At 38.2% G+C, this 26461-nt stretch overlaps 1 protein-coding gene across 1 annotated transcript in view; it reads left to right on the plus strand.

The window, feature by feature from the left end:
- The window catches only part of LOC128095198 (cytochrome P450 2C70-like), a 35187-nt gene extending 9812 nt beyond the window's left edge, over positions 1-25375 (plus strand). The window contains exons 2-8 of the mRNA XM_052713989.1: positions 1675-1837; positions 3814-3963; positions 14852-15012; positions 18621-18795; positions 19846-19977; positions 23710-23897; positions 25193-25375. Of these exons, the coding sequence (XP_052569949.1) occupies positions 1675-1837; positions 3814-3963; positions 14852-15012; positions 18621-18795; positions 19846-19977; positions 23710-23897; positions 25193-25375 (1152 nt within the window). The remainder of the gene's footprint in view (positions 1-1674; positions 1838-3813; positions 3964-14851; positions 15013-18620; positions 18796-19845; positions 19978-23709; positions 23898-25192) is intronic.
- The last annotated feature ends 1086 nt before the right edge of the window (positions 25376-26461 follow it).

Consider the following 26461-nt stretch of genomic DNA (forward strand, 5'->3'; position numbering starts at 1 on the left):
CCTGAAAAGACCTTAGTCATGTCTATGGCTTCAACCTTAAAGCAGGAGGATTGGCCACTTCAGATAAACACTTGAATGCTTACCTATCCTTCAGGTGGAGACCAACAGGAATTGAACCACAGTTTAAGGTAAAGGGGGCAGGTACATACTGAAGACAGAGTGTTAAGTTTTTTACTGTGTTTAGTTCCTCATCAGGTATCTGAAGGCCCAAGAGAAGAGTGATTGTGTGTGCATATGGTGTGTATGCATGCATATGTGTGCGGATATGTGTGTTTGAGTCAGTGCGCATGTGTCACATTGAGGAGCAGTCAGAGGACAATCTTGGGTACCTGTCCCATTTTGAACCTTTTGTCCTATTGTTGACTTTGAGACAGTATCTTTGTCACTGGTGTGTATCAGTCACTGTGTCAGTATCTCTGGCTCAATGGCTGCGAGTTTCTGGGGATTCTCCTCTTTGTCTCCTTTCTTGTGGGAGCAATATGACTGCATGTGTCTGTGACTGTGCTCTGCTTTATGGGAACACAGCAAGTGCTTTATATATGAAACCATTTCCCCAGCCCAAGAATGATAAAACATTTTTTTAAGACAAACCTGAGCAGCTGGCAAAGTCTTGCTCTACATAATACTAGAAGGAAATGGGATCTAGGAGGTGATTTTTGACACTGTCTGGGGCACAACAGTCTCTGTTCACATCTTGTCCAATTTCCCTTTTCAGTAAAGCAATTATTCTCTGATGATCTGCAGTTTAAATGGAACTGTGTTCACTTATATAAATCTGTTGATTTATAAGTTCTCAGTCTACATTTTCCTAATGTAAAAATTGATTTGAAGCCAAGGACATAACTAAGGATTCAGGAGTTTTGAGTTATTATCACATTTTCTGGGTAATGAGTCAATGACTGCTGTATCATTGATTCAAGTGGCAGTCATTCACTGAAGCTTAAAGGAATGACCAGAAATACATCTTTTCTCTGAGACAGCCAGTCACTAGAGCACTTATATATAAGCACTGCCCCTATATAGCTCCTTGTTCTTGGGCTGGATACACTGAATTACATCATGACTTGGGGCAAGTTTTAAAATCTTTCTGAACTTTAATTTTTGTTTCTTTAACATGTAATTATTCTCTCAGGTTACTTGACTGTGCTTGCATTCAACAGTGATGAATAGTTGCTTGGCATCAGATACCATGTTCTGTGTATGCAGCTGAATTTAAGGACAATTAGAATGTATAAAGCCTTATAGAAGATACAGTCTGGAGATCAGGAATGCCCTTCCTTCTGTATTCTAAATACTGTTAAAACTCAGAGACCTCATCGTAAATGATGACATGGAAAATAGATGACAGAAGATGATTATTAGTTTATAGGTGGGGTAACAGAGAATGATACCCTGTACTCAGAAAAAGAAACATATCATGTATTGCAAGATCAGACAGGAAAAGAAATGTGATACAAATGTATGTTTGACAGGGAAAAGTAAAAATGAAATTTGGACAAATATGTTGCATAGAATAGCAGTAAAAGCAATGTTAGAACATAATCACTATGGCTGTTTAAGTGAGGTTTCTTATTAAATTACTGGGTCTAAAGATAATTAGTGCACAAATATTAAAATGTCTCTTAATTATGAATGAAAGTATTTCTCTCATGATCACCCTTGCTCTGCTTCCAGCTAGCGGAAGAGTATGACCCTGTATTCACCGTGTATCTGGGCATGAAGCCCACAGTGGTGCTGCATGGATATGAAGTACTGAAGGAAGCTCTGATTGACCGGGGAGATGAGTTTTCTGGCAAAATGCAATCATCGTTACTCAGTAAAGTCAGGCAAGGGTTAGGTATGGCTTTGTGTTGGGACACATCCAGGTCTATACAAGTGGCAATGAAGCTATATAGATAAGGAAACTGAGAAACTAGAAACAGAAAAAAATGAGGTATTGTTTTTAAGATTCTGGCTTCTTTTACTTGAAATAATAACTTACAGTTTCCTCCATTTTGCTGTAAACGTGATTTCATTTTTCTTTATGTTTGGGCAAATTTTGGTTCACACACACTAGTAGATTTTAATGGCATTTTGTGTTCTATTTCAGTACACAGATACAGCATCCACTGTCCATTTATGAATTCATGTTTTTTTCTTACCTTTTGCCATCCCCCATTCCCTCTAGTGATTGCTAATGAAATTAGCATTAACCCATTTTCTAAACTGATTAACATTATATACACTGTCCTCATGAAAGATTAAGTTTGAACTTGTGACTAAGGCATAATATTTTGTTACATGCAGTAAACATAATGATAAAGATATTGAGACAAAAGAAAGGAAAAGAAAAGAAAAGTGACAAAATATCCAAGTCATCAAATATTATGTCTCATGTACTGAAGCATGAGTCTATAGTGATTTTAAAAGTGTGTATAGCATGGTAACTAGTATAGATATGAATATTTTATGGCCTGTGATATGGAGCTAGATCAGTGGTTATCAACCTGAGGGTTATGACCCATTTGTGGGTCAAATATCAGGCATCCTTTATACCAGATATTTACATTACAATTAATAACAGTATAAAAATTAAAGTTATATAGTAGCAATGAAATAATTTTATGGTTGGGTGTCACCACAACATGAGGAACTGTCTTAAAGGGTCATAACAACATGAAGTTTGAGAACCACTGATCCAGATGATTTTAAAAATGTGTGTGGTGTGGGAACCATTATAAATACAAATATTTCCAGACTTGTATCCAGTCTTTTATATTAAAAAATCATGAGTAATATTTGAACATAGTGGAATGGGAAAGAAAGCATACCCATACTCCTTTAAGAAAGGTCCACAGGGACACTCACTGTTTATGTAGTGCATTGATATTGTAAATGTTTTTTTCCTGTAAATCATTTCTAAGACTATATAAATGTATTTATAACATTTCTTCCTTCCCTTTCCTCCCTCAAACCCCTAGCGAAGAAGCCGGAAGCTGAAAACTGATAGTTAGAAACTAAATGTATGCTAGTTATTGGTTTTTGGAGCTGATATAATAAAGATGTTCAGTTTTCTGATAGCGCACTGGGTGCCCACCAAAGTGACAAGGGATCTTTTAGTCTGCATTGTTCTCTAAGACTCTTCCTTGACAATCTTTGGTTTTTTAAATGAACTTATTTTGTACCTTGATCATGTTTAAATTTAGAGAATTCATGTTGAAATTTCTAGATCCCAGGCTAACATAATACATGAAATGTTTAAGCAAGTAGAGAATGAATGTTGAAATACAAAGAGCAATCAATCTGTCAGTTACTATCTCCCTTATCTAGGCACATAGTTTTATGAGAATACTTCCAATGCAGAAGTCTTGCACTCCTACCCCATCTCTACTCAATGCTAGGCAACCACTTCACTACCCAAACATATTTCAGTATTCACTTCTCTGGAGAATTACCTTTTGATGATTTTTTAAAAAAAATTCACATACAATCTGAAAAGCTAGCCCTGACTTAGTCTCACTACAATTTACTATCTGTGTGATCATAAAGGAAGCATTTTGCTCTCATGATCTACATCATTGTCAGCCAAATGGAGGAGATCAAAGATTCACAGAATTATGCTGAGTTTTTGAGATGTTAATGGGGGACACAAGGTTTTCAGTATTTGAAATCTAGAATCCTGGTGGTGAAATACTAGGTTGTGTTAAGAGAGGTGTCAGGTAAGTGGGTCTGATACAACCTTGTCTTCTATGCCTGAATAGGAGTCAGTATTATTTCCTGAAATGAATACTCTCAACTAGAATTCTTGATAACAGATTTTTTTTGTCCCAACAGGAATCATTTTCAGCAATGGAGAAATATGGAAGCAAACACGGCGTTTCTCCCTCACAGTCTTACGGTCTATGGGGATGGGAAAGAAAACTATTGAAGACCGAATTAAGCAGGAAGCACTTTGTCTGGTGAAAGCATTGAGAAAAACCAATGGTGCATTTCTATTTCTGTAATCAACAGATAGGGAAGAAGAGCTATGGCAAATAGGCTGTTTATAAAAGTCATTGGGTCAGAAATATAATTGAAGGTTACTCTTCTTATATGACAACAGTAAGAAATAAACTAGTTATGATGCCAGCTTTTTCATGACCCATGCTGACTAACTTTTACCCAATTAACTTTCAGTATTATCCATGGTTCTTGTTTTCATTTGATTGAAATGGATGGAAGGAGAGAAAGCGACATAAAATGAAATATTTTAAAAATTAGACATGAAAGTAGCACAGAAAATTAACCTTACATTAGTAGGCTCTATCTAGTAACACGACCACATGTAACTGCAGGAGGTAGTTGGAAAAGTTACTATGAACACAGGAAGGAAAACATGCATTTTGGTTGCATTAATTTTGAAAAGTAAGAAAGCTGTCAATTAATTTCTTGAGAAACATTACAGGGTGACCAAATTATCTAATATGTCAGGTACAATTGTTCACATGGGAGGATATGAAATGATGGAGCAGCCTCAGGAATAATCTCAGTGCATGACTGTGTGCACATATGCAGGTATAAGGCATGGGGAAGGAGAAAGAATGGGCAGGAGAGCAGGTAGGAGGGGATGAGGTCAGGGTCACAAAAATATATAGCTCTAGACCTTCAGTATCTAAATATTTTTAACAACATCATTAAAATAATAATATTTTGTTTTCTATGGTGAATTATGTTTTAAATCAATATTCTAAAATTGTTTAAATGCATATTTACCATTTTATTGCATAAAATTCAATTATTACAGATGATCACATAATCTTGTTGATCTGTAGAAACATATGTAGAAGTGAAGTGAGTGTGTCAGTAAAGGATATTTGGGTGATATATGCAGAAATAAAAAAGCATACTGCATGTATTATGTATGTTATTTTTATGAGTTCATTTTCAAATGAATGTATTGTTTATCCTCATGTGTTTACCACTTGATGGATTTCAGAATGTTAGTAGCTGAGCAGTATAGTGTTCTACAGATTTAGATGCAATCACTCTACTTATGGTTGATGGATTTATCTCAGTCTTTGATATTAAGAACATAAAAATATACAGTATATGAAAGTCACTGTATGTTTGAGATCTTTGTCAATTTCTTAAAATAATATTTTTTTCTTCTTTTTCATTTTTCTTTATTAAGAAATTTTCTACTCACTCTACATACCACCCACAGATCCCACATCTCCTCCATCCTCCCACCCTCAGCCCTCCTTCCCAAGCCACCCCACATCCCCACACCCCTCAAATCAAGGTCTCCTATGGGCAGTCATCAGAGCCCAGCACACTGAGCCTAGGCAGGTTGAAGCCCTTCCCCACTGCACCAAGGCTGGGCAAGGTGTCACACCATGGGCACTGGACTCCCAAAGGCCTCCCCATGCACCACCAGGGACAGATCCCAATCCCCCAGTCTGGGTGCCCTCCAAACAGTTTGAACCAAACAACCATCTTCTGTATCCAGAGGGCCTAGTCCAGTCCCATGGGGACTCCAGAGCCACTAGTCTATAGTTCATGGGCTTTACCAGTGTGGCTGGTCATCTCTGATGTCTTCTCATCACAATCTCGACATCTGCCACCTGCAGAATCCCTCTTCTCTCATCCATTGGATTTCCAGAGCTCAGCCTGGTGCCTGGCCATGGATCTCTGCATCTGCCCCCACCAGTGACTGGACAAAGGCTCTATGATGACAGTTAGGGTATTCACTAGCCCAATCACCAGAGTAGACCAGTCCAGGCACCCTCTAGACCACTTCCAGTACTCCCAGGTGGAGTCATCATTGTGGATTCCTGAGAGCCTCCTGGGCACCCTGCCTCTTTCAGTTCCCATGATGTCCTCATCTATCATGGTATTTCTCTCCCTGCCCTCCCACTCTGTCTCTGTTTTGGCTCAACCCTCCCATTTCCCTATGTTCTCATCCCCCAATCCTTGCCCTCTGCCCACCCCCGCAAATCCCAGTCCACTCATGTAGATCGCAATGATTTCTCCTTTGCTGGGCCATCCATGTATCCCACCTAGGGTCTTTCCCTGTTAGCTAGCCTCTCTGGAGTTGTGGGTTGCAGTCTGGCCATACCTTCCCTCACATCTAGTACCCACTTATGAGTGAGTACATACTATGTTTGTCCTTCTGAGTCTGGATTACATCACTCAGGATGATATTTTCTAGTTCTATCCATTTGCCTGCAGATTTCATGATATCATTATTTTTTTTACTGCTGAGTAGTACTCCATTGTGTATATGTTCCACATTTTCTTTATCCATTCTTCAGTTGAGGGGCATCTAGGTTGCTTCCAGGTTCTTGTTATTACAAATAATGCTGATATGAACATAGATGAGCATGTGTCTTGTGGTAAGATTGAGCATTCCTTGGGTATATGCCCAAGAGTGGTATAGCTGGGTCTTGAGGAAGACTTATTCTCAATTTTCTGAGAAACTACCATACTGATTTCCAGAGTGGCTGTACAAGTTTGCATTCCCACCAACAGTGGAAGAGTGTTCCCCTTGCTCTATATCCTCTCCAACATAGGCTGTCTTCAGTGTTTTTGATCTTAGCCATTCTGACAGGTGTAAGATGGTATCTCAGAGTTGTTTTGTTTTGCATTTCCCTGATGACTAAGGATGTTGAGCAATTCTTTAAATGTCTTTCAGCCATTTGAGATTCTTCTGTTGAGAATTCTCTGCGACTCTGTAGACAATTTTTTAATTGGATTGTTCAGTATTTTGAAGTCTAGCTTTTGAGTTCTTTATATACTTTTGGAAATCAGCCCTCTGTCAGACATGGGTTGGTGAAGATCTTTTCCCATTCTGTAAGCTGTCATTTTGTCTTATTGACCATGTCCTTTGCTAGACAAAAGCTTCTCAGTTTCAAGAGGTCCCATTAATTAATTGTTGCTCTCAGTGTCTGTGCTACTGGTGTTCTATTTAGGAAATGGTCTCCTGTGCCAATGCGTTCAAGACTTCTTCCTACTTTCTCTTCTATCAAGTTCATTGTAACTGGATTTATGCTGAGGTCTTTGATCCACTTGGACTTGAGTTTTGTGCATGACAACAGATATGGATCTATTTGCAATCTTCTGCATGTGGATATCCAGTTATGCCATTTGATGAAGATGCTTTCTTTTTTTTTGATGATACAGTTTTGGCTTCTTTGTCAAAAATCATATCTTCATAGGTGTGTGGATTAATGTCAGGGTCTTCAATTCTATTTCATTGGTCCATGTGTCAGTTTTTATGCCAGTACCAAGCTGTTTTCATTACTATAGCTCTATAGTAGAGCTTGAGGTCAGGGATCATGATGCCTCCAGAGGTTGCTTGATTATACAGGATTCTTTTAGCTATCCTAGGTGTTTTGTTTTTCCATATAAAGTTAAGTATTGTTCTTTCCAAGTCTTTGAAGAATTGTGTTGGGATTTTGATGGGGATAGCATTGAATTTGTAGATTGCTGTTGGTAAGATTGCCATTTTTACTATGTTAATTCTACCTATTCATGAGCATGGGAGATCTTTCCATTTTCTGATATCTTCTTTGATTTCTTTCTTCAGAGACTTAAAGTTCTTATCATACAGGTCTTTTACTTGCTTAGTTAGAGTTACCCCAAGGTATTTTGTATTATTTGTGGCTATTATAGAGGGTAATGTTTCTCTGATTTCTTTCTCAGCCTGTTTATCATTTGTATATAGGAGGGCTACTGATTTTTTGAATTAATCTTGTATCTTGTCACATTACTGAGGAAATTTATCAGCTGTAGGAGTTCCCTGGTAGAATTTTTTGGGGACACTTATGCATACTATCATATCATCTGCAAACAGGGAAAGTTTGACTTCTTCCTTTCCAGTTTGTATCCTGTTGATCTCCTTTTGTTGTCTTATTGATCTAGCTAGAACTTCAAGTACTATGTTGAATAAGTATGGGGAAAGTGGACAGCCTTGTCTTGTTCCTGATTTTAGTGGAATCACTTTGAGTTTCTCTCCATTTATTTTGATGTTGCCTGTCAGCTTGCTGTAAATTGCCTTTATTATGTTTCAGTATGTTCCCTGTATTCCTGATCTCTCTAGAACCTTTTTCATGAAGGGGTATTGGATTTTGTCAAAGGCTTTTTCAGCATCTAATAAGATGATCATGTGGTTTTTTTTCTTTCAGTTTGTTTATATGGCATATTACATTGACAGATTGTCATATGTTGAACCATCCTTGCATCCCTGGGATGCACCTACTTGGTCATGGTGGATGATTTTTTTTGATGTTTTCCTGGATTTGCTTAGTTAGTATTTTATTGAGTATTTTTGCATCAATGTTCATGAGGGAGATTGGTCTGTAATTCTCTTTCTTTGTTGCATCTTTGTGTGCTTTGGGTATCAGGGTAACTGTAGCCTCATAAAAAGAGTTTGTCAATGTTCCTTCTGTTTCTATTGTGTGGAAGAATTTGAAGAGTATTGGTATTAGCTCTTCTTTGAAAATCTGGTAGAATTCTGTGCTGAAACCATCTGGTCCTGGGACTTTTTTGGTTGGGAGACTTTTAATGACTTTCTATTTCCTTAGCGGTTATTGCTCTATTTAAATAGTTTATCTGGTGTTGATTTAACTTTGGTATGTGGTACCTATCCAGAAAATCATCCATTTCTTTCAGATTTTCCAATTTTGTGGAGTACAGGTTTTTGAAGTATGAAATGATGATTCTCTGGATTTCCTAGTTGTCTGTTGTTATGTCTCCCTTTTCATTTCTGATTTTGTTAATTTGGATGCTCTCTCTCTCTCTGCTTTTTGGTTAATTTGGATAAGGGCTTGTCTATCTTGTTGATTTTCTCAAAGAACCAACTCTTTGTTTCATTGATTCTTTGTATTGTTCTCTTTGTTTCTATTTTATTGATTTCAGCCCTCAATTTGATTAATTCCTGGTGTCTGTTTCTCCTGGGTGAGTTTGCTTCTTCCTGTTCTAGAGCTTTCAGTTGTGCTGTTAAGTCACTAGTGTGAGATTTCTCTAATTTCTTTATGTGGGCATTTAGTACTATGAATTTTCCTCTTAGCGCAGCTTTCATAATGTTCCATAAGTTTGGGTATGTTGTACATTCATTTTCATTGAATTCTAGGAAATATTTAATTTCTTTGTTTCTTCTTGACCCATTGGTGATTTAACTGGGCATTATTCAGTTTCCATGAGATTGTAGGCTTTCTGTAATTTTTGTTGTTGAAATCTAACTTTATGCCATTGTGGCCTGATAAGATACAGGAGGTTATTTAAATTTTTTGTATCTGTTGAGATTTGCTTTGTGACCAAGCAAGTGGTTGATTTTGGAGAAGGTTCCATGGGATCCTGAAAAGAAGGTATATTCTCTCGTGTTAAGGTGGAATATTCTGTAGATATCTATTAAATCCATTTGAGCCATAGTGTCTGTTAGTTGCCTTATTTCTCTGTTAAGTTTCTGTCTGGCAGACCTGTCCATTGGTGAGAGAGGGGTGTTGAAGTCTCCCACTACCAGTGTATGGGGAGCTGTGCAATTTAAGCTTTAGTAATGTTTCTTTTACAAATGTGTGTACCCTTGAATTTGGGGCATAAATATTCAGAATTGAGACTTCATATTGTTGGATTTTCCCTGTGATAAATATGTAATGTCCTCCCAATCTCTTTCGATTGATTTTAGTTTGAAGTCTATTTTATTAGATATTAGGATAGCTACCCCAGCTTCTTAAATCCATTTTATTGGAAAGTCTTTTCCCAGCCTTTTATTCTGAGGTAGTATTTGTCTTGAAGTTGAGATGTGTTTCCTGTATGAAGCAGAAGGATGGATCTTATTTTCATATCCATTCTGTTAGCCTGTGTCTTTTTATAGGTGAATTGAGACCATTGCCATTAATGGATATTAATAATCAGTGATTGTTAATTCCTGTTATTTTTTGGTAGTAGTGTTGTATGTTTCCTTTCTTTGGTATTTGTTGGTATGGGACTATCTCTTGCCTGTGTTTTCATGGGTGTATCTAACTTCCTTAGATTGGACTTTCTCTTCTAGTGCTTTCTGTAGGGCTGGATTTGTGGAAAGATATTGTTTAAATCTGGTTTTATCATGGAATATTTTGTTTACTCTGTCTATGTTGATTGAAAGTTTTTCTGGGTATGACAGTCTGGGTTGGCATCCATGGTCTCTTAGTGTCTATATAACATCTGTCCAGGACTTTCTGGCTTTTAGCGTCTCCATTGAGAAGTCAGATGTTATTCTTATGGGTCTGCCTTTATATGTTACTTGGCCCTTTTCCCTTGCAGCTCTTAATATTTTTTCTTTATTCTGTATGTTTAGTGGTTTGATTATTATGCGGCAAGGACTTGTTTTTCGATCCAGTCTATTTGGTATTCTGTAACTTTCTTGTATCTTTATAGGCATTTCCTTCTTTAGATTGGGGAAGTTTTCTTCTATGATCTTGTTGAATATATTTTCTGTGCCTTTGAGTTGGTATTCTCCTTCTTCTATCCCAATTATTCTTAGATTTGGTCTTTTCATGGTGTCCCAAATTTCCTGGACATTTAGGGTCATGACTTTGTTGGCTTTAGTGTTTTCTTTGACTGATGAATGTATTTCCTCTATTGTATCTTCAATGCCAGAGATCTGCTCTTCCATCTCTTGCATTCTGTTGGTTATACTTGCACCTGCAGTTTTTGTTCGTTTACTCAGATTTTCCATTTCCAGCATTCCCTCAGTTTGTGCCTTCTTTATTGTCTTGATTTCAGTTTCTAAATCTTGAACTGTTTTCCTCACTTGTTTAATTGCTTTCTCTTGGCTTTTTTTTTTTTTTAAAGGGATTTACTGATTTCTTCCCACTTTTTGTTTGAGTTTTCCTCGAATTCTTTAAGGGAATTTTTCATTTCCTCTTTAAAGATCTCTATTATTTCCTTAAGGTCATTTTTAAGATTGATTTCTTCTGTTTCTTCCATGTTGGGATGTTTAGGTCTTGCTGATGTAGGTTCTGATGGAGCCATATTGTTTTTTATGTTGTTGACTGTATTTTTGCACTGGTATCTACCCATCTCTTTCTCCACTTGGTGTAAGTGGTGTCTGTGTCTGAGGGAGCCTCTCTTGGTCTGATCGATACTCTTGTTCCAGTGGGAGTTCTTGGTCTAATAGGTGCTGAGGGCCTCTTAGTCTAAGGGAGCAGCTCTTAGTCCAATTGTCACTCCTAGGCTTTGTCTCAGGGAGTAGTTGCAATCTTGGCCATGGGTGGGTTGGGAAAATGGCCTTGTGGATTACAGGGTCTGGTGGGGGTTGGTGGTAGTCTGATCTGTCTACAGTAGGTCTGCCTGCCGACTGGTCTGAAACTAGGACTACAATGGGTGGTGGTGTAGGGGTGCAGGGCTGTGCTCCTGGGCCCAAAGCCTAGGAAGTGGGGTGTTTGGTTATGAGGATAGAGACTCACCTCTTAGTTCAATTGGGTGCTGGCAGGCTCTGTCTCAGGGAACAGTTGGAGTCTGGGAAGGTGGGTGGGATTTGGGGGAAGTAGGGCTTGTGGGTTACAGGGTCTGATGGGGGATGGTGGTAGTCTGACCTGTCTGCAGGCCGTCTGCATGCCAACTGGCCTGAAACTGGGACTGCAATATGTGGTGGTGTAGCGGTGCAGGGCTGTACCACTGGGCACAATACCCTAGGGGCTGCGGTATTGGGGTATGAGGATAGAGACTCACCTCTTAGTCCAATTAGGTGCTGGAGGGCTCTTTAAAATAAAATTTTGACCAGGCGGTGGTGGCGCATGCCTTTAATCCCAGCACTCGGGAAGCAGAGGCAGGCAGATCTCTGTGAGTTCGAGGCCAGCCTGGGCTACCAAGTGAGTTCCAGGAAAGGCTCAAAGCTACGCAGAGAAACCCTGTCTCAAAAAAAAATATTTTGAAGGTTGAATAAGTAAAACAATGTATTGGAATTCAAGCATATATGGGAAGTGATTTTGCATATATATAAATTATAACAATGTAATATAATGAAATGCAATAAAAATCTTGTCTGCAAATGCTGTGAAGAACAGGGAAGAGGTAGTGCTTTGAAGATTCCATCTTAAGAGGTGGGTCTAGGATGAGGAGTCTCTGTGTCACCCAAGACTAACATGAGTTGAATTTACTGCTTGCATTAAACTAACGCACACTGGGCCTTTTAGTCCATGTGTCCAGATGTGGGTGCAAAAGGATTAGTATGGGATGGACCTGAGAGCTGGTAATGTGTGCATCACATTCTTTAGTACATTTCTCAAACTATTGCTTACAGTTTAAAACATTTAGCTATATTTGTACTTTCTGTCATCTTTACACAAGAAAAGCCCGTTTAAGCTGTCTTGTGTACTTTGTTTAATGAAGTTGCATGTTTCTTATGTCTGTTGATCCACATTACTACCCAATTACTGATGTCTTTATTTCAGGCTGTGTTATGTGGAAAACAGCACACAAGAATACATGCTTTGGAGTTGGCAGTACCTCAGAGGACAAGAACATCTGCTACTGGAAATTATCCCTTAGACACGACAGGGAAAATGTACTGATGAACTCTTAAAGATACGTTGCCTGAATAAGAGCAGCATATACAAATATTATTTTTTAGAACTTGGTACATGAGCCCTGGTCTGTATCACTTCCACTACCTTCTCTGTGGGAGCCCGTTCTCGGGTTCCTCGTGGCTTTACCCAGCAGGTCCGCATAGAGGATGATTAGAACCACCGGCCTGAGTACAGGTGTCTGAGATGGTCTGCAGTTGGCTGTGCTGGGGGAGGAGGTCTTTTGCGCCACCCCTTGGCGTCTCTATAAAAACCGGGCGGTGGTGGCGCACGCCTTTAATCCCAGCACTCGGGAGGCAGAGCCAGGTGGATCTCTGTGAGTTCGAGGCCAGCCTGGGCTACCAAGCGAGTCCCAGGAAAGGCGCAAAGCTACACAGAGAAACCCTGTCTCGAAAAACGGAAAAACAAAACAAAACAAAACCAAAAAACCCTGGGGCAGAGACACTCGGGACCCGTTGGAAAAGGTTCCAGGCCCTCTCGAGGCTATCCTTTATTTTCTATCTGTTTATCTCCACAATATTCTCCACAATAAATCCTTCTATCTAATATTTCCTGCTGCTCACACTCAAGAAAACTCTGGGGAGCTGTGGGGTTGGTGGGTAAACACCCCACACTTCTCAAATTCATGATCTCTTCTTTATTGTTTTTATTATTGTTGCACACATAAACATATGTATGCACACTTGCATACTCAACCTACTGTTCTGTGGGATGTTCTGAATGGCAAATGTGTTGCTAATTAGTCAATAAATAAAACACTGATTGGCCATTGACTAGGCAGGAAGTGTAGGCGGGACAAGGAGGAGAATAAAGCTGGGAAGTGGAAGGCTGAGTCAGAGAGACACTGCCAGCCGCCACAATGAGAAACAGCATGTGAAGATACCGGTAAGCCACGAGCCATGTGGCAAGGTATAGATTAATGGAAATGGATTAATTTAAGCTATAAGAACAGTTAGCAAGAAGCCTGCCACGGCCATACAGTTTGTAACCAATATAAGTCTCTGTGTTTACTTGGTTGGGTCTGAGAGGCTATGGGACTGGCAGGTGAGAGAGATTTGTCCTGACTGTGGGCCAGGCAGGAAAACTCTAGCTACACTACTGAGTCCATTTATCGTAGCTTTTTATGCCCAGAGCTGACCACTGGGAATTGGACAACCTCTGTGGGAGTTTATCCTTGGAGTAATGATTGCCCATCTCAGCAGTCACTGATTGCTTGTAGCTTTTTATCTGTAGATAGGAACATGTGGGATTTCCATTGTCCTGGTTGCCAAGTTAACTACTGTCATGCTGCTATTATTCAGACAACCACATCATTGAGAGTTCTTTGGTGCATTTTTTCTGTCATGTCTAGGGGATAATTTCTAGTAGCAGATGTCCTTGTCCTCTGGCTTTACTCTCTCTTCTATTCCTTTTCTGTGACTTTCCCTGAGCCTTAGGTGTAGAGTCTGCATTCCAGATACATCAGTTAAGGGTACCCCACAGTCACTTATTCTCTGTATTCAGCTGTGGATTCTGTAAAGTCTCAATCTGTCAAAAAAGAAGCTTCTGTGAAATATGAGGATAATTATCCATGATATTGTTATAAATTAATTAAAGAACCTAATTAAGATTTTTATTTAGAAAATGATTAAAAATTGATATTTCCACTTCCTCTCTAACACCAGAAGGCTCTGCCCTGTTATCTCAGCTTTCCCACAAATAGAAGGGACTGTATTTCCTTATGCATAGCAGATCTCAGCCTATGTACCCTGCATTCTGCTCTGTCAACCCCCACTTCCTTCACTCCAGTATTTCCTAGGAAATTGAGGAGCCCCAGTCTCATGGAACTGCCCAGGGTACTGTGAAAGTAGATGAGCTGCAAATGTAAGGTATACCATGGGTTTGCTGAGAATGTGAATATCTCATTTCCAAGTTTAAAATAGTTATCACACGCTGGCTCTTTTGAATATTTTGGATTTAATAGAACATATTATAAAAGGTTTTAGAAGAATAGAAATTGATTTGAAACTTAAATTGTCAAGATTTCTGTAGATACTATGAGGAACAGCCATAATTAGATTTAAATTGAACACATTTATAAATATTTTAAGTGATCCATCTTTATGGTTTTCCTCTTCTGAATGAGGACTTAAAGAGCTTCTATAGACTACAAATTAGATGGGATTCAGATAGTTTACTTGGGGGACACAGAATAAAGTGTCTCTCAGTCCTATGGAAGTCACAGTGATGATTCCTCTCTAAGTATCTCACACTCCCAACTGTTTTAATTTGAAATTTTAAGGTCTGTATGAGGATTGTATATTAACTTTGAACTTCCTTTGTTCTAGGGTCTCCCTGTGACCCAAACTTCCTTCTGGCCTGTGTTCCCTGCAATGTGATCTGTGCTGTCATTTTCCAGCATCGTTTTGACTATAATGATGACACTTTCAGAGGCTTCATGAAGAATTTTCAAAGAAATACTGAAATTTTAAATTCTCCTTGGATTCAGGTAAAGTTCAGTTTTATTCATATATGGTGGTTTGAATAGGAATGGCCCCCATAGACTCCTGTGTTTTAAAGCGTTGTCCATTGAGAGTGGCACTATTAGGAGGTGTGGCCTTTTGGGAGTAGGTGTGGCTTTGTTGGAGGAAATGTGTCACTAGGGTGTTGGCTTTGACTTCTCAGATGCTCAAGTCACACCCAGGGTATCACTGTCTTTTCCTGAGGCCTGCTGATCCACATTAGAACTCTTAGCTCCTTCTCTAACACCATGCCCACCTGCATGCTGGCATGTTTCTCACCATGATGATAATGGACTAAACCTGTGAAACTGTAAGCCAGCCCCAATTAATTGGTTTCCTTTATAAGAGGTGCTGTAGTCATGGTGTCTCTTCACAGAAATAGAAACCCAAACTAAGACATTATATGTGAAAATATTATATGACACAAGTCTATACCTTCACTGTTCAAAAGCTAATACTCAGGTTATGAACTTTGTGCATCTGAAACAGGTTTTGAAGGGCTGGAACTCTGAGAAAATGTGGGTAGTTTTCACCTTCAAAAAAGAAGCCATTTAAGTAAACTCTGGAATATGAAACGTCTTCTACAAGGTGTTGAGGGAAGTGAGAAGCTGTGCACTGACTGGTGCATTCTGTTCTATAACTGCCCCCTTTACTGGAGGATCCTTTCTTTTCCTCTTTGACTCTCTTCTTTCTTTTGATCTTTTCCTCCTTCCCTCCCTTATTTATTTATTTTCTGTTGGAATATACTTGCCCCAAACTGATTTTCATCTGTTAGGTGATTTTTATAACTATTTAGCCAAACACATCCTCACATTAGTTCTCCATTTAAAGACCACTATTAGCAAATCCTTGGCTCACATATTATGACATAGCCAATGGGAGATTAAAATGTTGGTATGCCTTGTAACTTGCAATGTTTGTTTATATTCCTATTTTCTGTAGGTTTCAATATATAGCCCAGGCTAACCTTGAACCCATGAGCTATCTGATTCAGTCTCCTGAGAAGCAAAAATTACACATATAATCAGGTTTAGTATTAGCATTTTAAAAATGATTTTATTTTAAATTATGTATCTACCTGAGAACATGTGCATGTGTGAGTGCAGGTGCCCTTCATGTCTAGAAATATGTGTTGAATTTCCTGGACCTAGAGCTATAGGTGGTTATGAGCTGCATGACGTGAGCTTTAAACTGAACTCGGGGCCTCTGTAAGAGCAGCACATGTTCTTAACTGCTAAACCATCTCTCCATGTACACACTACTAGTTTATATTTTGTAGAGACAACTAAATACTGGGTATAGTGATATAACCTTGGCTACATAATAATGTTGAGGCCAACCTGGGATGCAGAATGAAACTCTTTCACAAACCATATTTCCAAACAGACAAACAACAAGAACAAAACAACAAAGAAAAAAACCAACCAACCGTATTTGAAGATGATTTGAATGGTTTTTGGTTTCTTCTTGTTTACATAATTTCTAGATCATTTATTGCTCATTCTTATTTGTTATGATTCCTAACCAATTTGTGAACTATCAACTCCAGTTCACACTGAAAGGGGAAAGATAATATAAAGTAGAACATAAAGAAAATGTACTATCAGAGGGCTTCAGTTTTATCAAAGTATTTATTTTGGATAACAACAAAAACAACCCTTTTATGATTTGCCGAATATTTGGGGATAAAGCTTCAGGCTACAGAATTAACTTCTTGCTATGGTACATGGTCAGAAAATGTTTTGAACCTATGCTCTACAACCATGAAGAACTGTTTCTATAGATTTTTTTTTTTTTGGTTTTTTGAGACAGGGTTTCTCTGTGTAGCTTTGCGCCTTTTCCTGGATCTTGCTCTGTAGACCAGGCTGGCCTTGAACTCGCAAAGATCCACCTGCCTCTGCCTCCCGAGTCCTGGGTTTAAAGGCATGCGCCACCACTGCCCGGCTTGTTTCTATAGATTATAAGGGCAATACGTGTTCCCCAAAACAAGAGACATCGAGGGCAAATAGTTTACTCCTTTCATTATTGGAGCAACAATTTGAAACTAAACAATATGAAACACATTATCCAAAACAGCTCTAGCTTGCTTTCTTTTTATCAAAAGAGTATAATTAATATTTTACTCTCACTTGTAATAAGATGGCAGTTGAGTATAGAATGTCCCTACCGTATACTTTTCCCAAATTAAAAAAGTTACAGATGTTAAACTGGGAATATTTAAAAAATTATATGTATGTATATGTATAATTGAGATCATAATCACATCCCTTTCCCCTTCCCTTTCTTCCCTCAAACCTTCCTATATATTTGTCCCCCCTTCCTCTCATTCAAATTTAAGGTATCTTTTTCTTTAAATATATATCTATATTTATCTCTATATATGTTACGACATGATTAGGCAAATTCATTAATAATGGCTTTGAGCTTCTCATATTATCACCAGAAAATTAATCGACCTCTTGACCCCTTTATAAAGAGGAAAGACTGGCATTCGTTTATGCTGTTGTCCTGGCAGTCATCTAATTCTATTACAACGAACACAGCACTGGAATACTTTCTGAGAGGGAATGAATGAAGGGTGTGATCATTTGCTGGGTCAGCACCATGTGACTGAGAAGTCCACCATCATAGCTTATCTGGTGCAGCTACAAAGGCCTCCTTAAAAGTGTCCTTGCTCTTAGTTTGGCTGTTGGGGGTGGGAAAGAATCTGAGGGGCTCCTTTAGGACTGGATGTAAATGGACCTGAAATTTCAGACTGAGCTTCTGATGCCCTGTTTATTAATTGCAGCAAGTGTTAGATCCCTGATGACTTTTAATTTAAATTAAAAATAATTACATTATTTTCTTCCATTTCCTCCCTTCAACCTCTTCCATGTTCCTACCACTCTTCTCTTTCTCAAATTCATAGCCTCTTTAAAAATTGTTTTATATATATATATATATGTGTGTGTGTGTGTGTGTGTGTGTGTGTGTACATATATATGCATACATATATAAGAATCATATCAACATATAAATAAAACCTGCTGAGCCGGTCCGTTTAGTGTTGCTGATATGGATATAATTTCAGGCTGACCACTTGGTGTTAGGTAACCAGTTAGGAGTCATCCCCTGAGAAGTCTTATTCTCCCTCTCCCAGCAATCCTCACTTGTTTTGAGTGGAACCTCATGAAATTTCCCCCTTCCACTGCATGATGTCTGTTGGTGTTGCAATTTTTAGGTGACTGGAGAAATATGCACTGGATAAATTGAGATAAAGACTGCTTTTATACCTGCTATCACTAATTTACTGTCTGAGAAATTTTGACCAATTATACTGTATGTTACTGTTCTCAGTAGGACAGAGGGAACAGTGGAATTATCCCACATAACCTTTGGAAATCTGCTATCAGGAAATGAATGTGATCAGAAGTTGCTTCACAGGCTATGTGCATGGCAGCTTTAACCATTTGATCCATGCTGTTCCTGCTCCTCCAAATGGCAGGCATATAGAAGCACAGGAGGCATGTGAAACTCACCTTTATGATTGTTGGACAGACAACTATGTCCTGGAAGGGGTGCTGTTTACACTAATGCAAGTTTCTTTCTCTTCCAGCTGTGCTGTGCATACCCTGTTTTATACCATCTCCCAGGAATCCATAATAAATACTTTAAAATTTGTACTGAAATAAAAGAGTTCATTTTGAAGGAAATAAAAAGGCATCAAGAAACTCTGAACCTCAGTAGCCCTCGTGACTTTATTGACCACTTCCTGATTAAAATGGAAAAGGGACCCTGACTTGCTCCTGCACATGTGTGGGCGTTCTGACTCAGTTTTCCTTTTTCTCGGTGAAATTGGGATGTTCAACCTAATGTTCCTTCCAGCAATATTCACTATTTGTCAAACCCATTTCCTAGGCAAGCTGAATATTCAGAGATAATTAAGCAGGGCGGTGGTGGCACATACCTTTAATCCCAGCACTCGAGAGGCATAGGCATTCAGATCTCTGTGAGTTCAACGCCAGCCTGGTCTACAGAGTGAGTTTCAGGATAGGCTCCAAAGCTACACAGAGAAACCCTGTCTCGAAAAAAGCCAAAAAAAATCTCAATTTATTTAGAATTAGAAGCTCTATATTTTCCCATATTCAAAGTTAGTTCTTTACTAACATACATACACATCAATTCAAGAACATGTCATTATATGTAAAGAGACATCCATGAATAGCAGGTGTAAAGACTTAGGGAATACAGGACTTTTCTTTAAAGAGACTCTAGGAAGCCTTTGCAGTTGAGCTCAGCCTTGAGGAAACCACAGTTTAGATTAAGAGAAGGATAATCTAGAGGATGGTAATTGTAGTCTACACGTGAGCAAAATTTGAGAAGGTGACATTAGTTTGAGTTATGGTGGTGAATGTAAGGACTGAAGAGGTTAAAAATAGCAGTGGAGTTTGTATGTGTGTAGTCCTGGAGACTTTAAATGTAATAAAGATTCAATAGGTGCTACAACTGATGTGATAACAAACTGACTTAATACACATGAAAAGATCACAGAGGAACTTACTTCTTCCCAGTGAGTGAAAAGTGAGGAACAGCAATAACAAAAAAAAAAAAAACCTTGGAATTTTGTAACTCTAATTGTGTATTAACTGTGTGAAGGAATCCTAATGCTCCCTCCAGCATCTACTTTTATCTTCAGATAGAACATTCTTTAATGTCTAACTTACTCATAAAATTGTTGTGTCATATTGAATTGTTACCTATAAACCTTTGAAACAACCAACCAAACAAACTAACAACAAAAAAACTAATTCCTCTCACTTACAATTATTAGGGAAAACACAATCAAAATTCTGAATTTACTATTGAAAACCTGGCCATCACCATATTTGATCTATTTTCTGCAGGAACAGAGACAATGAGTACCACAATGAAATATGGGCTTTTGTTCCTGCTGAAGCACCCAGAGGTCACAGGTATGATCATAGATGGGCAGATGAATGTCCAGGTAGAAATGGGCAGATGGCACCAGAAACTGTCCCATTCTTTCCTAGAATAGACTCTGTACTAGCAACATTTTCACGATCAATGCACTTGTTCCTCACTGGATGATTCCAATTCATACCAGATCACACACAGTAAAGAAAGAATGAAATATTTAAGTCACAGCAGAGAATGGAAGGGCAGTGGCCACTGTTCTCCCTGCTATAAGTTGGAATCCTTGATTTGGGTTATGACAAAATCATAACAGTTTTTCAAATAGAATTAGCCTCCCTCTCACATTTTTTCATGTGTCTTAATACATACTTATTTCTTTTCCAGAAAATATTTATTATTTAAACTTTGTTAGCATATATTAATTATAGTCAATATGTTTCATTACATTTTTATACATATATAATTATTTTCAATATATCCCCATTATTCTCTTTTTTTCCCCATCCCTCCCAGTAAACCCCTTCCTCTTTTCAACTTGTCCCATTTTACTTTCATGTCATTTTTAAATTTTGATAAAGCAATTTTAATTAGGTTTATTTATCTGATGATTGGTGAGGGGTTATTTACTGAATTATCAACAATTTACCAGTGGCTATATTACCCAAGAAAATCTCTCTCTGCATCTCAGGAAATATTAACTCCCTACAGATCCCAGGAAGTTTTTGGGCTTAATGAACCCCTCCCCTCTCAATGAGGGAAGGTTGATGGGACCAGTCTTGTGTAGTTGTTTGTGGGAAATTCTAGCTCCTGACAGTTCAAGGGTGCAAAGACCATTTCATGACTGATATACAGCTTTCCACACTAAACATCTTTCTCCCATCTTACATTCTTTCTTTCTCCTCCTCTAAGATGCTTTCTGAGTCTTGGAGGAGGTGTGATAGATGACCCATTTATAGCTAAGCAATCAAGTGTCTCTTATCTTCTCTGATTTGTCTTTTAAATAACTACCACCCATTACAACAAGAAGGTTCTCTGACCAACGTTTGGAGTAGCACCAATCTATGGATGAATCTTCACAAGGCAATTGAAGGACACATCATATTCATTTTGCAAAACAACCTTAATAGCTTTCCTTCAAAAGCCTGTAACTTTCTCAATCACAGGCATTTAACCAGCTTTGCAGCACCAGACATCAATGTTCTTCTTTGGAGAGTGACTCAAATCTAATCATTTTAGTTTGTGAGAGAACACATGACATTTGTCTTTCTGGGCCTGGATTTTTTTATTCAGTATAATATTTTCTAGTTCCGTCTACTTACCTGAAAAATTCATAGTTTTATTTCACCCAGGGCTGAATAAAATACCACTGTGTATATGTGTAACATCTTATTGATTTATCAATTAATGGGCATCTAGGCTGGATTCCATTTCCTAGCTATTGTTGATAGAGCAGCAATGAACAAGCATAAGCAAGTATCTCTGTAGTAAAATATAGAGTCTTTTGGGAAAATACTCAAGAGTGGTATATCTGGGTCATTAGTAATCCTATTTTTAGCCTTGTGAGAAATCTCCACATCAATTTCCACAATTCCTGGACCAGTTTTCTCTCCCAGCACCAACAAATAATGGTTGCTTTTTGAACACACCATCAGCAACATTTAGTATTTGATTTCTTGATGATAGCCATTTTCACTGGAGTGAGATGGAATCTCAAAGTAGTTTTAATTTGTATTTCCTTTATGGTTAATGATATTGAATACTTTAAAAAATGTTTACAAGCCTCTTATGCTTCATTTATTTAAGAACTCTGTTCAGAACTATAGCCCATGTATTGATTAAATTGTTTTGTGTTTAGATTTTTGTGTTCATTGTATATTGTAGATATCAATCCTGTATTAGCTGAAAATGATTTTCTAGTGTCTTGTCATACACCTCTTCACTTGATTGACCATTTCCTTTGCTGTAAAGAGTCTTTTTAATTTCACAATGTGCTTATCAATTGCTGACTTTATTTCACGAGACACTGGAGTCCTATTTAGTCCTTTGTTCCCCGTCCTTGTAGCCTTATCCAACCTCCTTTTCTTCTTCATGTTTATGTGTTCTCTTTTATCTGTGTTTCATCCTTCCTTATCACCTAATACTACCCTGCCTTGGTCTTTACACTTACAACTCTTTACACAATACATACAGACATAATAGGTTTGGATCCACTTATGAGGAAGAACATGCATTTCTTCTCTTCTCTGAGTTTGGATCACCTCAGTATTATGTTCTCCTTATCCATTTCTTTTATTGAACAATTTTATGTTGTAGTTTTTCTTCACAGCTGAAAACTCTTCTGTTCTCTATATGTATTACATTTTCATCATCCATTCATCTATTAATGAACATCTTGGTTAGTTCAATTTCTTTGCTACCAATAAACAAGGATCTATAAATATGTCTGTGGTAGCATACAGAGTTCTTGGGTATCTATAAATGTGTATGTGGTAGCATATAGAGTTCTTAGGTATATGGTAAGGTCATATGGTAGATATATTTTCAACTTATGGAGAAACCTCCTAATCATTTCCATAATGGCTGTACTAATTTGCACTCACATCAGCAGTGTGTAAAGGTCCCTTTCCCTATATCCACAGCAGCATTTGCTGTCAGATTCCTTAAGGATAGCCACTCTGACTGGGGTGACTAGTATCTCAAGGTAGTTTTAATTTGTATTTTCTTGCTGACTTGGGATGTTGAAAACTTAAAAAATACTTTTGAGCAAGTTGTGTTCTTATAGAACTGTGTTCATCTGTCCACTTGCAGATTGGCAGAATTTTTTGTGTGTTTAATTTTTACAGTTCTTTGTAGTTTCTGAATATTAGTGCCCTGTTTGAAAAATAACTGGCTGTTAGTTTCTTTTGCTATGCACAGACTTTTTATTTCATGTGCTCCTAAGAGTCTTGCTGATTCTTGGGTCCAGTACCCTGTTATCAAAGCTCTGTTCAGAAAGTTCTTGCCTACACTTTCTTTTTTTTTAATATGTATGTATGTATGTATGTATGTATGTATGTATGTATGTATGATATATACAGTGTTTTGCCTGCATGTATGCTTGAATGCCAGAAGAGGGCACTCAATATCATGATAGATGGTTGTGAGCCACCATGTGGTTACTAGGAATTGAACTCAGGACATCTGGAAGAGCAGCCAGAGCTCTTAACATATGAGTCGTATCTCTAGGCCCAACACCTACTTCTTGAAGTGTATTTTTGATGATTTCCTTAGAAGTCTCATCGTTTCAGGGTTTAATTTAAGTCTTTGATCTAGTTTGAATTAATTTTTGCATAGAGTGAAAAACATTAATATAATTCATTCTTCTGCAAATGGATGTCCAGTTTTGACAGCACTGTGTAGTGAATAGGTGTTCTCTTTCCCCATTGCATGTTTTATTTTTTGTGTCAGGCTGCTGTGAATGTGTTTATTTTCCTAATTTATTCCTCAGTGTGCTTTTTATTGTTTTATGAAAAGATATGGATTTTACATGTTAACTTTCTATTCTGCCACTTTGCTGAAAGTGTTTATAATCTCTATTAGTTGTATGGTGGATTCTCTCATGTCTTATATATAGAACCATGTCATCCATGCATTAGGTTTTCTTCCCTTATGCAAATGGAGGGATTTAGATTCCTCAACTCTCTACTTCCTACCACAACATAAAATGATCAAGAATCACACAAAAATAATTCTTTTCCATTTTATAAAAATTATGATTTCTGCCCTGGAAGCTAAAATTCAGGAAGAAATTGAACAAGTGATTGGCAGACATCAGAGCCCTTGTATGCAGGACAAGAACCACATGCCCTACACAAATGCTGTGCTGCATGAGATTCAGAGATGCATCGATCTTGTTCCCATTCCCTTGCCTCGTGAAACAACACAGGATGTGGAGTTCAGAGGATACCACATTCCCAAGGTGAGATACATTTCATGTTTCCTCACTAGGCATCTTTGCCTGTCAATAATCAATTAATATTATTGTAGGTGGCTTGACCTTCCTCAGGCATGCCAGAATCATGCCTGAAACATGTCACCCCCTCATGTTATGCTCCTTTGCCTGTCATTTGTTGATACAGCTTTCTAAATGTCACAGGCTTGGGTTCTCACAAACTTTTCAGTACATTGATATGTTCACATACTTCCTGTCTGTTAATGCAATCTGCTATCCACATCCTTGCTTTCCAGTGGGTTTTAATACCCTTACCAATTAGCCCCAATTGTATATTTCCATTTTCCTACATACTTTTTGTTTCACTTACTTAAGAGAAGTGCAATCTAACAGTGGCTTTTCTCTTCCTTGCTTTGGAGGAACTCATCTATGAATCTCAATAAGTTAGTATGTTATCAAATACATTGGTATTATTTTTATATACACACCAGTATCCATATTTTATTTTAAAATTTGAGTGTATTCTGGATCAAAAAATAATATCCCAGGATTAGCCTCCTGAACACTGGAGTTTGCAGGCTTGTGCCACCATGTTCTACTTAGTTTTAACCAACCCATAATTTGTTGCTTTTAATAAATAAAACCACTTTATTCCAATTAACTCACAAATTAAAACAGCTAGTTTAAATAAGCCAATCAAACACCTTCCCAATTCTCAAATTGCTTGGTAATCACTTTCTCCACTGAACCATCTCCCTGGCCTTTGTATTATTAATATTACTAAATATTGATTAATATTTGTTGAAATTGAAGTTTGCAGGAGGTAAAGACAGAGCTTATCTCTGCCTGAAAACGTCTTTGCATTCAGTAGGGGTCACAGGGAATGTTTTGAGTAATTAATCATACATTTTAACGTTTGGCCCAACATGCCTAATACATAAAGTCTCCAAAGATGTTGTTGATCTCACCCAGAAAGTTAGAGTTCTCTTACTATGACCTTTCTACTTCTAGGATGTATCCCTTTCCCTTTTGGCTTCTGTGTGGGCCTTACAAGGGAAGCTTGACACTGGTTGTTTAAACAGTGAGACTAATGCTATATAGCCAAGATGTAGTTATTTTATCCTTTCCTTTCCTCTTAGAACCTGATATCTGGATAAAATCATGATAATGGAAACCCTACTTTGTACTATTTTCCTTTTTCAAGAAACTTCTATGTTCCAGAATATCCACAGTTTTGCCCAAGTTCCACTCTAAGAGATGCTGAAACTTTTTTTAGATTCCACAACCTCCTCCATAAATGACTTTGGTTCTCTTTCTTTCAGGGCACAAGTGTAATAACCTGTCTGACTTCTGCCCTGAATGATAACAAAGAATTTCCCCACCCAGAGAAGTTTGACCCTGGCCACTTTCTAGATGAGAGAGGCAATTTCAAGAAGAGTGACTACTTCATGGCTTTCTCAGCAGGCAAGCAAACTTTGTTTCCACGTGTGTTAGGGCCCAGGTGAGGTGAGAAGAGCTGTGCATGGAGGCTCCCATGGGTGGTATAAATAGCCATCTCCATGAGGCCAGAGGCAGCAACCCCAAGGTGAAGGCTGCTTCTCATCCAATTAGAAGCCTCACCCATTGATTCTACTTCCTGTCCTAGAGTTGAGCTTCTCAGGAACTCTTTCTAAAGGAAATACTATTCTTCTGAGGTGTTTCTCTCCATACAGAGGACTCAGGTCACTGTAATCCCAAAGAAACCTTACATGGAATGTCTGCCTCATTGCTCTATTATGGGAAGAGATACCATGACCATGCCAACTTCTATGAAGGAAAGCATTTCATTGGAGCTGGCTTACAGTTTCAGAGCTTTAGTCCATTATTCTGATGACAGCAAGCATGGTGACACATAGGCAGACATGATGCTAGAAAGGTATTTGGGAAGTCTATATCTGGATTGGCAGGCAGCAGGAAGAGAGAGACACTGGTGTTGGTTTGAGCATTTGAAATCCTAAAGTCTACCCCCAGTGACACACTTCCCCCAGCAATGCCACACAACTCCAACAAGGCTACCCATCCTAATCCTTTTAAAGTAGTGCCATTACCTAATGATCAAGAATTCAAATATATTAGTCTATATCAGCCATTCCTATTTGAACCACCATATTCTATTCCCTGGCCCCCTGTAAGCTTGTAACCATATCATAATGCAAAAATGCATTCAGTCCAACTTCAAAAGTCCCCATAGTCTATCACAGTTTCATCACTGTTTAAAAGTCCAAAGTTCAAAGTCTATTGGAGACTCAGCAATCTCCTAGCTATAATGCCCCCTACAAAACCAAAATAAAATAGCACATCACATACTTCCAACATATAATGGCACAGGATATCCATTAACCATTCTAAAAGGGAGCAAAGGGATCATAGTGAGGAAATACTGGACCAAAGCAAGACCAAACGCCATCTGGGCAAACTCCAAACACTGAATCTCCATGTCTGATGTCAAAGAGCTCTTTAGATCTCCAGACCTCTTTTCACCTTTGTTGACTGCAACATACTTTTCTTTCTTGTGATGGTTGCACACCCTGTTAGCAGTTTTCCTTGGCAGA

This window comes from Peromyscus californicus, unplaced genomic scaffold (assembly GCF_007827085.1).
Source record: "Peromyscus californicus insignis strain IS unplaced genomic scaffold, ASM782708v3 Scaffold_4__1_contigs__length_199733344, whole genome shotgun sequence".
Taxonomy (NCBI): domain Eukaryota; kingdom Metazoa; phylum Chordata; class Mammalia; order Rodentia; family Cricetidae; genus Peromyscus; species Peromyscus californicus.